Source organism: Musa acuminata, unplaced genomic scaffold (assembly GCF_036884655.1).
Source record: "Musa acuminata AAA Group cultivar baxijiao unplaced genomic scaffold, Cavendish_Baxijiao_AAA HiC_scaffold_709, whole genome shotgun sequence".
In the NCBI taxonomy this organism is placed as follows: Eukaryota; Viridiplantae; Streptophyta; class Magnoliopsida; order Zingiberales; family Musaceae; genus Musa; species Musa acuminata.
In genome coordinates, this window is record NW_027020942.1 from 7,832 (window position 1) to 22,500 (window position 14,669).

At 31.1% G+C, this 14,669-nt stretch overlaps 1 protein-coding gene across 1 annotated transcript; it reads left to right on the top strand.

The window, feature by feature from the left end:
- The first annotated feature begins 783 nt into the window (after positions 1–783).
- On the top strand, positions 784–3,727 carry LOC135663381 (NAD(P)H-quinone oxidoreductase chain 4, chloroplastic). The gene has a single exon (XM_065176821.1). It carries the CDS (start codon positions 1,609–1,611, stop codon positions 3,019–3,021), a length of 1,413 nt encoding a protein of 470 aa, XP_065032893.1. The 5' UTR covers positions 784–1,608; the 3' UTR covers positions 3,022–3,727.
- Positions 3,728–14,669: the final 10,942 nt, after the last annotated feature.

Genomic DNA, 14,669 nt, shown 5'->3' on the forward strand with positions numbered 1-14,669 from the left:
ATGGCTCGCCAATAATAAATACTTAGAATTTTAAAAGAATTAAAAAGTTTTTAGAATTTTAGAAGTTCTAAATAAATAAAAAATCGAATCGCTTCAATTGTTCATATTGAAATGAATCGAGATTGATAAGGAGTTAGTCAATGATGTTCGAGCATGTACTTTTTTTGAGTGTTTATTTATTTTCTATCGGTCTCTATGGATTGATCACAAGTCGAAACATGGTTAGAGCACTTATGTGTCTTGAGCTTATACTAAATTCGGTTAATATTAATCTTGTAACATTTTCTGATATATTTGATAGTCGCCAATTAAAAGGAAACATTTTCTCAATCTTTATTATAGCTGTTGCAGCTGCTGAAGCAGCTATTGGTCTAGCTATTGTTTCGTCGATTCATCGAAACAGAAAATCAACTCGTATCAATCAATCGAATTTGTTGAATAATTAGTGATAATTATCATGATCATATATTGAATAATCAGTTATAATGATCATATAAATCAAGACACCACACAACATGATAAAGCATAAGAAAATATAAATGAAATTGGAATATTTTTCTATTTCTATTCTTTCACTTTCATATTCCATTAATGAAAAATAATTATATTCTTAATTTAATTGGTATTATAATTTTTTTATTTCGTTTTTTATTTGTTTATTTTATTTAATTTTAATGTATTTAAATTTTAATGTTTTTAATGTATTTTTAATGTATTATATAATAATATAAATGTATTATATAATAATATACTGCATAATATTATAAATATTATAATAAAATAATAAAAATAATATTATTAAATAATAATATGTTAATCATATTACGAAAATAAATTAAATTACTAATTTAGTTTTATTTTTATATATTCATATTTCATATTGAAAATATGAATATTGAAATATTGATTTGAATGATTGATCAATTTGTTTTGTCGGCCAATTTTTATTTACACATGTGACTCGTATGATCATGATTTTTGAAACGGAAATCAAAGTCTCTTGGCTTTTTCTCATGAACAGATTTAGAAATATATTGATTCTTAAAATTTTAATAAACCACTGCTTCGTCTGGTGTCTATAATATAAATACTAATTTTCTACCAGATTGAAAATTTTTGATGTTAAAATCTGGAATTTATAGATCCAATGTCACATTCAGTAAAAATTTATGATACATGTATAGGGTGTACTCAATGTGTACGAGCCTGCCCCACAGACGTATTGGAAATGATACCTTGGGACGGATGTAAAGCTAAGCAAATTGCTTCCGCACCAAGAACCGAGGACTGTGTGGGTTGTAAGAGATGTGAATCCGCCTGCCCCACGGATTTTTTGAGTGTCCGTGTTTATTTATCATATGAAACAACTCGCAGCATGGGTCTAGGTTATTGATACGTTACAAAAAAATCCACTTGAATCAATTGATTCCTCTTTACCGACAAAAGCCCGTACTCGAGAAAATATATTATTCTATTCCGAGCACGGGTTTTTCTGGTCAAACGTATCTTGTCTTTATCACGAGTTATTTTCCTTGGTTAACAATACTTGTTGTTTTGCCGATATCCGTCGGTTCTTCCATTTTCTTTCTTCCTCATAAAGGAAATAAGATGTTTAGGTGGTATGCTATATGTATATGCTCGTTGGAACTCCTTCTAACAACCTATGTTTTCTGTTATCATTTCCAATTGGACGATCCATTAACCCAATTGGAGGAAGATTTAAAATGGATAGATGTTTTTGATTTTCACTGGAGACTGGGAATCGATGGGCTTTCCATAGGACCTATTTTACTGACAGGATTTATCACCACTTTAGCTACCTTAGCGGCTTGGCCAGTTACTCGAAATTCGCGATTGTTCTATTTTCTCATGTTAGCAATGTACAGCGGTCAAATAGGATTATTTTCTTCTAGAGACCTTTTACTTTTTTTCATGCTGTGGGAGTTAGAATTAATTCCTGTTTATTTACTTTTATCCATGTGGGGGGGAAAGAAACGTCTCTACTCGGCCACAAAGTTTATTTTGTACACTGCGGGGGGCTCCATTTTTCTCTTAATAGGAGTTCTAGGTATGGGTTTATATGGCCCTAATGAACCCACATTAGATTTTTCAAAATTAACTAATCAATCATATCCTGTGGCATTGGAAATAATATTATATTTTGGATTCCTTATTGCTTATGCTGTCAAATCGCCGATTATACCCCTACATACGTGGTTACCAGATACCCATGGAGAAGCACATTACAGTACATGTATGCTTCTAGCTGGAATCTTATTAAAAATGGGCGCATATGGACTTATTCGGATCAATATGGAATTATTACCCCACGCTCATTCTATATTTTCTCCCTGGTTGGTAATAGTGGGAACGATTCAAATAATCTATGCAGCTTCAACCTCTCTCGGTCAACGGAATTTAAAAAAAAGAATAGCCTATTCCTCTGTATCTCACATGGGTTTCACAATTATAGGAATTGGTTCTATAACCGGAATGGGACTCAACGGTGCCATTTTACAAATACTCTCTCATGGATTTATTGGTGCTGCGCTTTTTTTCTTGGCAGGAACGAGTTGTGATAGAATACGTCTTGTTTATCTCGACGAAATGGGGGGGGTATCGATCCCAATGCCAAAACTATTTACCATGTTCAGTAGTTTTTCGATGGCTTCTCTTGCATTGCCAGGAATGAGTGGTTTTGTTGCGGAATTATTAGTATTTTTTGGAATAATTACTAGTCCAAAATACCTTTTAATGCCAAAAATGCTAATTACTTTTGTAATGGCAATTGGAATGATATTAACTCCTATTTATTTATTATCTATGTTACGTCAGATGTTCTATGGATACAAGCTATTCAATGTTCCAAACTCTAATTTTGCGGATTCTGGACCACGAGAACTATTTGTTTCAATCTGTATCTTTCTACCCGTAATAGGTATTGGTATTTATCCGGATTTCGTTCTCTCGCTATCAGTTGACAGGGTGCAAGCTATCCTATCTAATTACTTTCATCGATAGTCTTTCATTAATAATACGGAAATATAATTTTTGTCTTTGATTTTAAGATTTTTAAAATCGTTCGCTGTACAATGCAAAAGAATAAAGTGAATTAGAATTGTAATGAGATGCATTTTGAGTTTTTGAGAACCGTTTTGAATAAGGAATGATTCAAACGGTTCTCAAAAACTCGCACAAACAAGAAGCTTTTTATATATATATGGGATGATGTTCTTATGTATTCTTTATGTAGTTTATTCAATTATTTATCTGTGTAGTTTATTCAAGTAGATGTTAATGTGAATGAACCATAACTATGTAGACCTATTCCTAATAGATTGATTCCAAAATAACATACCCAAATTATAAGAAATCCTATAGAAGCCACAAGTGCCGAATTCATACTTTGCAAACTTTGATTTGTTCTACTTCTAATATGTATTCTAGTTCTAGTATGTAAATAAATCGCGAATATGGTCCAAGTAATAAAAGCCCAAGTTTCTTTGGGGTCCCAATTCCAATAAGATCCCCATGCCTCATTAGCCCATACTGCTCCACAAAGAATGCCTATGGTTAAAAAGGTAAATCCTAAACTAATGACACGATAACTCCAATAATCCAAACGTTGAGTCAATTGATATTTATAATAATTTCGAAATGAAAGAAAAGAAGTGTTTTTAAAAACACTTCTTTTTTCATTCAAATATTGAATCTCACCAAAGAAAAATGGTTTAATTAAGAAATTATTACCTTTACAAAAAATATCGATGTTTTTTCGAAATGTAATGACTAGAAGAGCGACTGATAATAGTGATCCGCATAAAAGAGCTGCATAGCTTAATAACATCATACTTACGTGCATCATTAACCACTGAGATTGTAGAGCAGGTACTAATATTGCGGATTGATGCATTTCAGTTAAAAAACCCGACGTGGCAAAGCCTTGTGTAAAAATGGTACTTGGTGCGGTTATTGTGCTTAAATCATTTTTATGGTTCCCCATCTTGGAAATCATATGAATAATGGAGAAACTGCACGAAAGGAAGATTAATGACTCGTATAAATTACTTAACGGAAAATGTCCTGAAGAAATCCAACGAGAAACTAATAATCCTGTTATAGAGAAAAAAGTGGCTATCATCCCTTTTTCCAATGAATCACGCAATCCTACGATTTCGCGGACTAATAAGATCATTAAATGAATCGTAATCACAATTGAAATTATCGAAAAAGAGATATGAGTTAATATATGTTCTAAAGTTGTAAATATCATAAAAAGGGGTCCCATTAGAGAATTTAAATCGAGAATTGAATACATTATAGGATCCATTGTGTCTCTTTTAGAGGATTTATTTTCTAGGATTTCAAGGATGCCGCCACTCGGACTCGAACCGAGATGCTCTAGCACTGCTTCCTAAGAGCAGCGTGTCTACCAATTTCACCATGGCGGCTTACTTGAAATAATAATAGTCAATTCATGTTGAATCGTCGAGAATCAAGGATTCAATATAGTTTAGTAAACATTAGAATCGATAAATCAAAATTCATTTAAATTCCTATTTGAATCTCTATTCAAAAAAAGAATCTTTAGTTGGGATCATTGTAAGTTTAGTTTTAATAATAAAGTAAGTTTAGTTTTAGTAAGTTTAGTTTTAATAATAAACTTTCGCGTACTAGAAACTAAGTTCTTCCAAAACAGTTAGAACTCAATAGTTTTGTTGTCTGTCGAGGTATAGAACTAAGAATTGTTCATTTTCTATTTTTTGATTCGTTTTTTATTTATCCGATTTGATTTCATAGATTCAAACAAAATGAAAAAAAAAATATTTTTTTTTTCAATGAAGAAGATTAAATAACCAGGATTTCATATGTATAACAATTTCATCACTAAATCAAAAGAATTTGAAATTTTCTAACGATTTCGACACCTTAGTATCATTCCTTAGTATCATTAGAGTATTAATACTCTTCATATTATATATAATGGTCTCTTCATTATATATATAATGCATAATGGTAAGATTTACCAAACTAATTAGGTTTTTGTTAGGCATATAAGAAACAAAAGAATTTTCATTTCTATCGTAATCATACTCTACTTTTCACAATAGAAAAATATTTTTCTATTGTGAAAAAAGTAGATAGAAAAAATATTCAGAATTCGATATACATACCTTTATTCTACATACCACATCTACATACTACAACAGCTAGTTCTAACTCATATTGATATTGAGGAGTTCAATACATTAATTAATGTGAATCGTTCATCTTAAAAAATTCGAAGTTCTTCGGGTATGTCAATTCCGATTATTCCAAGACTTTATTATTTGTTTGTTGCACAAAAAAACTTTTTGAACGTCCGGTGGAAACCGATTTCGCTAAGGAAAAAGCCTTTACTGCAGCTAAAAATCCTTTTTTTTTCCAAATATTTTTACGAATACGTTTTTTTGACATAGAAGTACGCTTTTTGGGAACTGCCATTCAAAAAGGGTTACCAGTTTTTATCGTTGTATGTGAAAGACATGTATTGTTTTGTTCAAAATAGATTGTTCCTTTTAGTCATTATCTATACTTATTCCCTGGTAGAATAGTTTTAAAAAAAGCATTTTCGAATATGTTTAAAACCTATTAAAAAATATATTTAAAACCTATTAAAAAATATATTTAAAACCTGTTTGAAAATATATTTTAAACCTATTAAAACATATAATTTTATTAAAACATAATTAGAATCAAGTACTCCTTTTGGTATAACTCTTTTTTCTTATTATACTATATAATATGGCTATAAATTACCAGAATAGAATATTCTACTAAGACTAGACTAGAATAGTAGAATTATTAAAGATTTCATTTTGTTTTCTTATGGAACATACATATCAATATGCATGGATAATACCTTTTCTTCCACTTCCAGTTACTGTGTCAATAGGATTTGGACTTCTACTGATTCCGACAGCAACAAAAAATATTCGTCGTATATGGGCTTTTCCTAGTGTTTTACTGTTAAGTATAGTTATGGGGTTTTCAGCCAATTTATCTATTCAACAAATACATGGAAGTTCTATCTATCAATATCTATGGTCTTGGACCATCAATAATGATTTTTCCTTAGAGTTCGGATATTTGATCGACCCACTTAGTTCTATTATGTCAATACTAATTACTACTGTTGGAATCTTGGTTCTTATTTATAGTGACAATTATATGTCTCATGATCAAGGATATCTGAGATTTTTTGCTTATATGAGTTTTTTCAATGCTTCCATGTTGGGATTAGTTACCAGTTCCAATTTGATACAAATTTATATTTTTTGGGAACTGGTGGGGATGTGTTCCTATTTATTAATAGGATTTTGGTTCACACGACGACCGACTGCAGCAAGTGCTTGTCAAAAAGCTTTTGTAACTAACCGTGTAGGGGATTTTGGTTTATTATTAGGAATTTTAGGTTTTTATTGGATAACAGGTAGTTTCGAATTTCGGGATTTGTTCGAAATAACTAATAACTTGATCCATAATAATGGTGTCAGTTCTTTATTTGCTACTTTGTGTGCCTCTTTATTATTCATTGGTGCAGTTGCTAAATCCGCACAATTCCCCCTTCACGTATGGTTACCCGATGCCATGGAAGGACCCACTCCCATCTCGGCTCTTATACACGCTGCTACTATGGTAGCAGCAGGAATTTTTCTTGTAGCTCGACTTCTTCCTATTTTCATAGCTATACCTTACATAATGAATTTCATATCTTTAATAGGTGTAATAACAGTACTACTAGGAGCTACTTTGGCTCTTGCTCAAAGAGATATAAAAAGAAGTTTAGCCTATTCTACAATGTCTCAATTGGGTTATATTATGTTAGCTCTAGGTATAGGTTCTTATCGAGCTGCTTTATTCCATTTGATTACCCATGCCTATTCTAAAGCTTTATTGTTTTTGGGATCCGGATCCATTATTCATTCAATGGAACCTATTGTTGGATATTCGCCAGAAAAAAGTCAGAATATGGCTCTTATGGGTGGTTTAAGAAGATATGTTCCAATTACAAGAACTACTTTTTTATTGGGTACACTTTCTATTTGCGGTATTCCACCTCTTGCTTGTTTTTGGTCCAAAGATGAAATTCTTAATGATAGTTGGTTGTATTCACCAATTTTCGCAATAATAGCTTGTTTCACAGCAGGATTGACTGCATTTTATATGTTTCGGGTGTATTTACTTACCTTTGATGGACATTTGCGCGTTCATTTTCAAGATTACAGTAGCACAAAAAATAGTTCGTCCTATTCAATATCTCTATGGGGAAAGGAGGTAGCCAAAGCAGTCAATAGAAATTTACCTTTATCAACAATGAATAATAGGGTCTTCTTTTTTTCAAAGGATATGTATAAAATTGATAATAATCTAAAAAAATGCATACGATACTTTAATACTTCTTTCGAAAAAAAGTACACTTCTATGTACCCTCGCGAAGTGGACAATACTATGCTATTTCCTCTGCTTATATTGGTATTATTTACTTTGTTTGTTGGATCAATAGGAATTCATTTTGATCAAGGAGTAATAGATTTGGATATATTATCCAAATGGTTAACTCCACTCACAAACCTTTTCCATCCAAATTCGAGTTATTCTGTGGATTGGTATGAATTTTTTACAAATGCAATTTTTTCAGTAAGTATAGCTATTTCCGGACTATTCATAGCATATATCTTATATGGGTCTGCTTATTCGTTTTTCCGGAATTTGAACTTTATCAATGCATTTGTAAAAGGTGGTCCTAAAAGGATTCTCTTGGACCAAATAAAAAATGGGATATACAATTGGTCATATAATCGTGGTTACATAGATATTTTTTATACTAAGGTTTTTACCATGGGTATAAGGGGATTAACCGAACTAACTCAGTTTTTTGATAGATATATAATTGATGGAATTACAAATGGGGTTGGCATTGCAAGTTTTTTTATAGGGGAAGGAATCAAATCCATGGGAGGTGGACGAATCTCTTCTTATCTATTCTTTTATTTATTTTATGCATCAATATCTTTATTCATTTTTTTATTTTTTTTATAAATTTATATTTTATAAATTTATAAATATAAACCAACTTAAAGTCCCTATTTTTATTCGTTTTATAAATTGTAGAAATATCTCTTTTTTTGATACCTTACATTATCTCTATTACTAATCCTTTGTGCACTTTGGTGTTCCTAACCGTCCACTGATTTTTGATTGATCTACGGCATGGTAATAAATACAAGACAGTAATGAAAACTCCATACAGTTGATCTTTTACACCCGCTCCAAGATATGATGACTAATGAAAGAATCTTAATCTTGGGGTAAACAGTTTACACTGCTTATGTTTACTTCAACTTTATTCTTGTACATATGAAATGAGATTTTATCTTCTTACTGCAAACTTCTAAGTTGTTTTGTTTCACTCATATAACTATCTGGTTTAACTCATTGACCCGAATGATGAATAAAAAATAAAATACCTATTCAATACATTACATTCAACTTCTTTCCTTTACTTCTAGGAAAGAAGTATAAAGTTCATGTTCAACGAATCACACGTAGAGATATTGATAACACACATAGAGTTAATGGTATTTCATAACTAATAGATTGAGCAGCAGCTCGTAGACCACCTGAAAAGGAATATTTATTATTCGATCCGTATCCTGACATAAGAAGCCCAATAGGAGCAATACTTGAAATGGCGACCCATAAAAAAACACCTATACTGAGATCGGCTAAAATGAGGCGATACCCAAAAGGAATTACTAAATAACTTAGTAGAATTGATATGACCACTATAGACGGTCCAATACTAAACAAACGAACATCTCCTCTAGATGGGAGAAGGTCTTCTTTAAAAAGTAGTTTAGTTCCATCTGCTAGAGCTTGAAGAATTCCCAAGGGGCCGGCATATTCAGGCCCAATACGTTGTTGTATCGCTGCAGATATTTCTCTTTCTAACCACACAATTACTAGTACCCCTATTGTAATTCCCAATATAAGGGTCAAAATGGGTACAAAGATCCATATGAGTCCATATACTTCTTTTAAGGATTCCGATATAGAAAAAGAATTGATAGTTTGTACTTCTGTCGTATCAATTATCATTTCAACGATCAACCTCTCCCATAATGATATCTATACTACCTAGTATCGTCATGATATCAGCCAATTTCATTCTTTTAACTAGCTGAGGAAGAATTTGCAAATTTATGAAGCCGGGTGGACGAATTTTCCATCTCCAAGGGAAAACACTATTATCTCCTATCAAATAAATTCCTAATTCCCCTTTTGGGGCTTCTACTCTCACGTAAAGTTCTTGTTTCGACAATTCAAAATTGGGTGAAGGTTTTTTACTAATAAATCTATATTCAAAATCATTCCATTCGGAATTTTTTGCTCTATCAAAGCGTCGGACTTCTAAATTCTCATAGGGTCCTCCAGGAATTCCTTCTAGAGCCTGTTGAATTATTTTTATAGATTCCCTCATTTCACCGATTCGTACTAAATAACGAGCTAACGAATCTCCTTCTTTTTGCCATTGGACTTCCCAATCGAATTCATTGTAACACTCATAATTATCAATTTTACGAAGATCCCATTGTGTTCCAGAAGCTCGTAACATCGGTCCTGATAAACCCCAATTTATTGCTTCCTCTCCACCAATAATGCCCACTCCTTCGACTCGCTCCAAAAAAATGGGATTTCGCGTAATGAGTTTTTGATATTCAACAATTCCTGTTAAAAAATAATCGCAAAAATCCAAACATTTATCTATCCAGCCATAAGGTAGATCGGCAGCTACTCCTCCGATGCGGAAATAATTATGCATCATTCGCATACCTGTGGCGGCTTCGAATAAATCATATATCAATTCTCTCTCTCTGAAAATATAGAAAAAGGGAGTCTGCGCGCCGATATCCGCCATAAAAGGCCCAAGCCATAACAAATGAGAAGCTATACGGCTCAGCTCCAGCATAATTACTCTGATATAGCTAGCCCTTTTAGGTACTTGAACATTTTCCAGTTGTTCTGGTGCATTTACCGTTATTGCCTCTGTGAACATAGTAGCTAAATAATCCCAACGTGTTACATAAGGCAGATATTGTATAATTGTTCGGTTTTCCGCTATTTTTTCCATCCCTCTGTGTAAATAGCCCAATATGGGTTCACAGTCAATAACATCTTCACCATCGAGAGTAACGATCAGTCGAAGAACACCATGCATTGATGGGTGGTGAGGACCCATATTAACTATCATGAAATCTTTTTTTGTAGCCGGTACAGTCATATCTTTTCTTCCTTAATTCATTATTTCATGAATTCCTCAAAAAAGTAGGAGGTTCATCAAAATAAAAAATCTAATAACTACTATACTAATTCAAACGATTTAATTAACGATTTTTTGGCTCCCGAATATCCAACTGGTCAATTAATTTCTTATAACGCGCTCTATTTTTCTTTGACAAATAAGCCAGCAGACGTTGACGTTTTCTCAGAATTTTTTGTAGACCTCTTTGTGATAAAAAATCTCTTTTGTGCAATTCCAAATGTGAAGTAAGTCTTCGTATCTTATTGGTGAAACTTAATACTTGAAATTCAACAGAACCCCTGTTTTCTTCTTTTTCTTCTTGTGGAAGAAGTGAAATGAATGAATTTTTGACCATAAAACTTTTTTTATCTTTTTCTTTTCTTTCTTTTCCATGCCATGGATTTTACCGATCAGGAAAAATAAAATAATAATTATTATATTATGTCAATTTTTTTTAATCTAGTACACGCAAAAATTTAGATTTATCCGTTTCTATCTAAATCAAATTTTCCATTTGATTTAGATAGAAAAGAAAAGGATAATATATTTCTGCATTTACGAAAGAGAATGATTTCTTTGCACCTAAAAAGATTCTGTAGATTTCTTTCTAGATTCAATTGAATTGATACACAAGTAAATACGTATCATGTACCAGAACGTAACACACCATATGCGTACATCTTTCGGTTTTTATTTACTGAAAACGGCATGTGATATATAGGAAATATACTATTAAATAATTCTGAATCGTGGATACATACGTATCCTTGACATACTGAAACGACTACCATTATTGGTATCAAACCAATAGCGATTCATACAAGCTAAATCTTCTAATCGGTAATTGGGCCAAAGAAACAATTTGCATTTAATTAATTTATTTAAATCCGTATTAAGACGTTTGTCCTCATTCAAAAATTGTTCAGAGTTTCTTATGTTGTTTTCGTTGCAAAATACTGGATTTCTATTCACAATATCCCGATTATGAGAGTTGAAACAAATTAGAATTCTCAATTCTCTACGACGTCTAGGAGATAGAATATTTTCAGGAACAAAGAAATTATAATGATCTTGATCCCCATTCACAAATATATTGCCATGTCGTCCAGTGGATTTTTTCAAATTATTCTTATCAACATATCTTTTCTTTATGTATTTTCTATTAATTTGGTGTTTACTCTTATCGATCAATGAAATACTTATGGTTTGATATATAATGAATTTTCCATCCCTTCTTAAAGATAGACGAATTGGTTCGATAATTAATATTCCCCTTTTTATTAATTCTGTAAGAGCTAGATCTTTCTGAATCAGCATTACATCCAGATGCATCTCTCCTCTTTGAATCGAGGATATAGCAATTTCCCTTGGATTTATCAATCTAAGTAGGAGACAATATATCCTAACATTATTAATAATTTTTTGATTCAAGGGGTCATCCCATCTTAATTGAAAAATAAAATATTTTTTCAGGAACAAATCTAGTTCTCCTTCCTTATTTTTCTTGGATTGTTTTTTTTTTTTTTTACCTTTTTTAATGTTTGATCTCGTGCAATCCTCTTCAAGATATTCCTTTTGGTTTTGTTTTTGTGGATCTGATACAAGATTTGATTGACCCTCTTTTTCTTGGTTGGAATTTTGAAATTCTATTTTAACGGAATCTTTGATGTTTTGATTTTGACTAATATTTTTTTTATTTTGATTTTGACTAATATTTTTTTTATTTTGATTTTGACTAATATTTTTTTTATTTTGATTTTGACTAATATTTTTTTTATTTTGATTTTGACTAATATTTTTTTTATTTTGATTTTGACTAATATTTTTTTTATTTTGATTTTGACTAATATTTTTTTTATTTTGATTTTGACTAATATTTTTTTCATTTTGATTTTGACTAATATTTTTTTCATTTTGATTTTGACTAATATCATTTTCATAATAAATATTAGAAAGAAGTAATTTGATTGGTATGATCCACGGTTTAATCTTATATGCATCAAAAGGTAACACAAATTCTGGGAAGAACCAAGGTTCTAGATTTGATATGGTAGAATAATTTCGATTCATTCCCATCCAATCAAAAATTTTTTTTTGATGAGTCTTAGTCTTAGTATTTTTATTAGTATTTTTATAAATTTCGGTACCGATATACATATCGGTCCAGTCCTCAATATCACTATTGTTCTCAATATCACTATTGTTCTCAATATCACTATTGTTCTCAATATCACTATTGTTTCTAAGGCAAAAATGAAGAATTCTATAATCCAAATATTTTCTATCCAGATTTTTATGGGTATCAATAAAATATCCTTTTTTTAGGTAATCATCAATAGTCATATTTAGCAATACATAAAACGATTCGGGTTTCAGTGTGTATGAGTCCTTACTATCCCCATAATTTATATATTCATGTGATAAAAGATCATATCTGTAGTGTTTTTTAAATTTTTCTTTTTGACTCATCGATAAATCCACTGCACAAAAATTTTCATTCATGTAATGAATTAATCGGTCTTTTTCTTTTTTATATGAATACAATTTCATTGATTCTTTATTTTGAATAGTACAACGTTGATTGACTCTATTTCGCCATTTTTTCGGTACTAATCGAGACCATTTGCTCCGAGAAAAATTATATTGATAATGACCCTTTAACCAGTTTTTCCATTTATTCATTCCAGACTTATTAATTTTCTTATGCCTTGATTTGGAATCAAACCTTGATTTGGAATCAAATATTCCTCGTGTCATACAATAATACTTTATCTTGTCTTTAATAAAAGGATAGGTCCCGTGATCGTGATATTGAAGTACAGATCTCAGGTGATGGTTGTTAAATAATTGGGTTTGTGACAATTTGTAAAATACATATGCTTGGGACAAGGAAGATAAGTCGTGATAAGTGTTTAAATCATTTCTAATATTAGGATTAGAAAAGGACTTTTTTATAGTCGAAATAAAGTTCATTGTATCTTGATCTGTTTCATCAATTCCTTCTTGATTTCTTTCATCGTTGTAAATGGATTCATTGATAATTGTTTTTTTTAAAAGTTGTGCATTAACCTTAGAAATGGTAACCATACATTGCAAGATATCTATGTATATTTTTTCAATGAAAGATTTCATAAAATAATGTGATTTGCGTATTAATCGGGTATTTTTTCTTTGAAGTATCTGCCAAATATGTTTTTGTAATTCCGGTCTTTTATCATGATAGGCTAGAACTATTTTCTTCTTGTCTTTTGTGATTCCTTCTATTTGATTCCTTATTGTGATTGTCTTATCAGCAAGATCTTTCATTTTTTTTTCTATGAGTAAATAATTTGTCCAATTCATAGATCGAATTTGAATGGTCGATTCGTGAATAATCTGATTATTTTTTTTTGAATCTTTTGCATTTTCATTTGGTTCATGTACTTTTCCCTTCCTCAATTCAAATAAAGAAATTTGGTTCACTTTTTCAAGTTTCTTCATTATTCGTTTTAGAACTAGAACTGTTCGTTTTAGAACTAGAACTATTCGTTTTAGAACTAGAACTATTCGTTTTAGAACTCGTTTTAGAACTCGTTTTAGAACTAGAACTATTTTGATGACCCATCTTTTTTTTTCTTTTGAAACTTTTAGAGAGTTCTTTTTTACTTTTCTAATTTTTTTTTTGAGTTCCTTATATATGGGTTCAAAAAAAGAAGGTTGCTTTCGGGGAGAACCAAAAGGGAGTTCCGTTTCCATTCCCCAAACTGTTAAAAAACAAAAATTTTCTTTTTTTCCTTTTTTTTTCATTGGATCTCCATGATGAGATCGTATTTTAGATCTTCGCCAAGGTTTTAAACGAAAAGGAAATAAAATCTTTATCTGAATACCATCTGTTAACCAATCTTGGGGAAATTCTGTTTCTGATAATGGAACACCATTATAGGTGCATTTAACATGTATTTCTCTATTCCATTCCTTCAAATCCTCATACCACTCGGGGAATTGGAATAATAACATACGTCCAATATTTTTAGCTATTATCAATGAAGGCAATACAATGTTTTTTCTAAAAAAAGATTGGGTTATCAGCATCAAACCTCTTATTGCTTGAGCAAATATAATGCTATCCCAAATTTCTGATATTGTTATCCGTTCATCTTCCTCTTTTTTTTTTTTCTCCTCGTCTTTTTTTTTCCCAGTGTTTGTCTCTTCCTCTTCCTCCTCAAAGTCGGAAGTTTCGGATTCTGGGTTTCCCCCCACGGAATTCCTAAAAATAAGATTAATTATTCGATATCTATATCTATCAAAAAAAGAAAAAAAAAAGACTTTGTCTATTCGATCCAAA

Bases quoted from the DNA above. Each gene is read 5' to 3' on its own strand.
- LOC135663381 (XM_065176821.1), top strand. From the start codon at position 1,609: ATGTTTAGGTGGTATGCTATATGTATATGCTCGTTGGAACTCCTTCTA.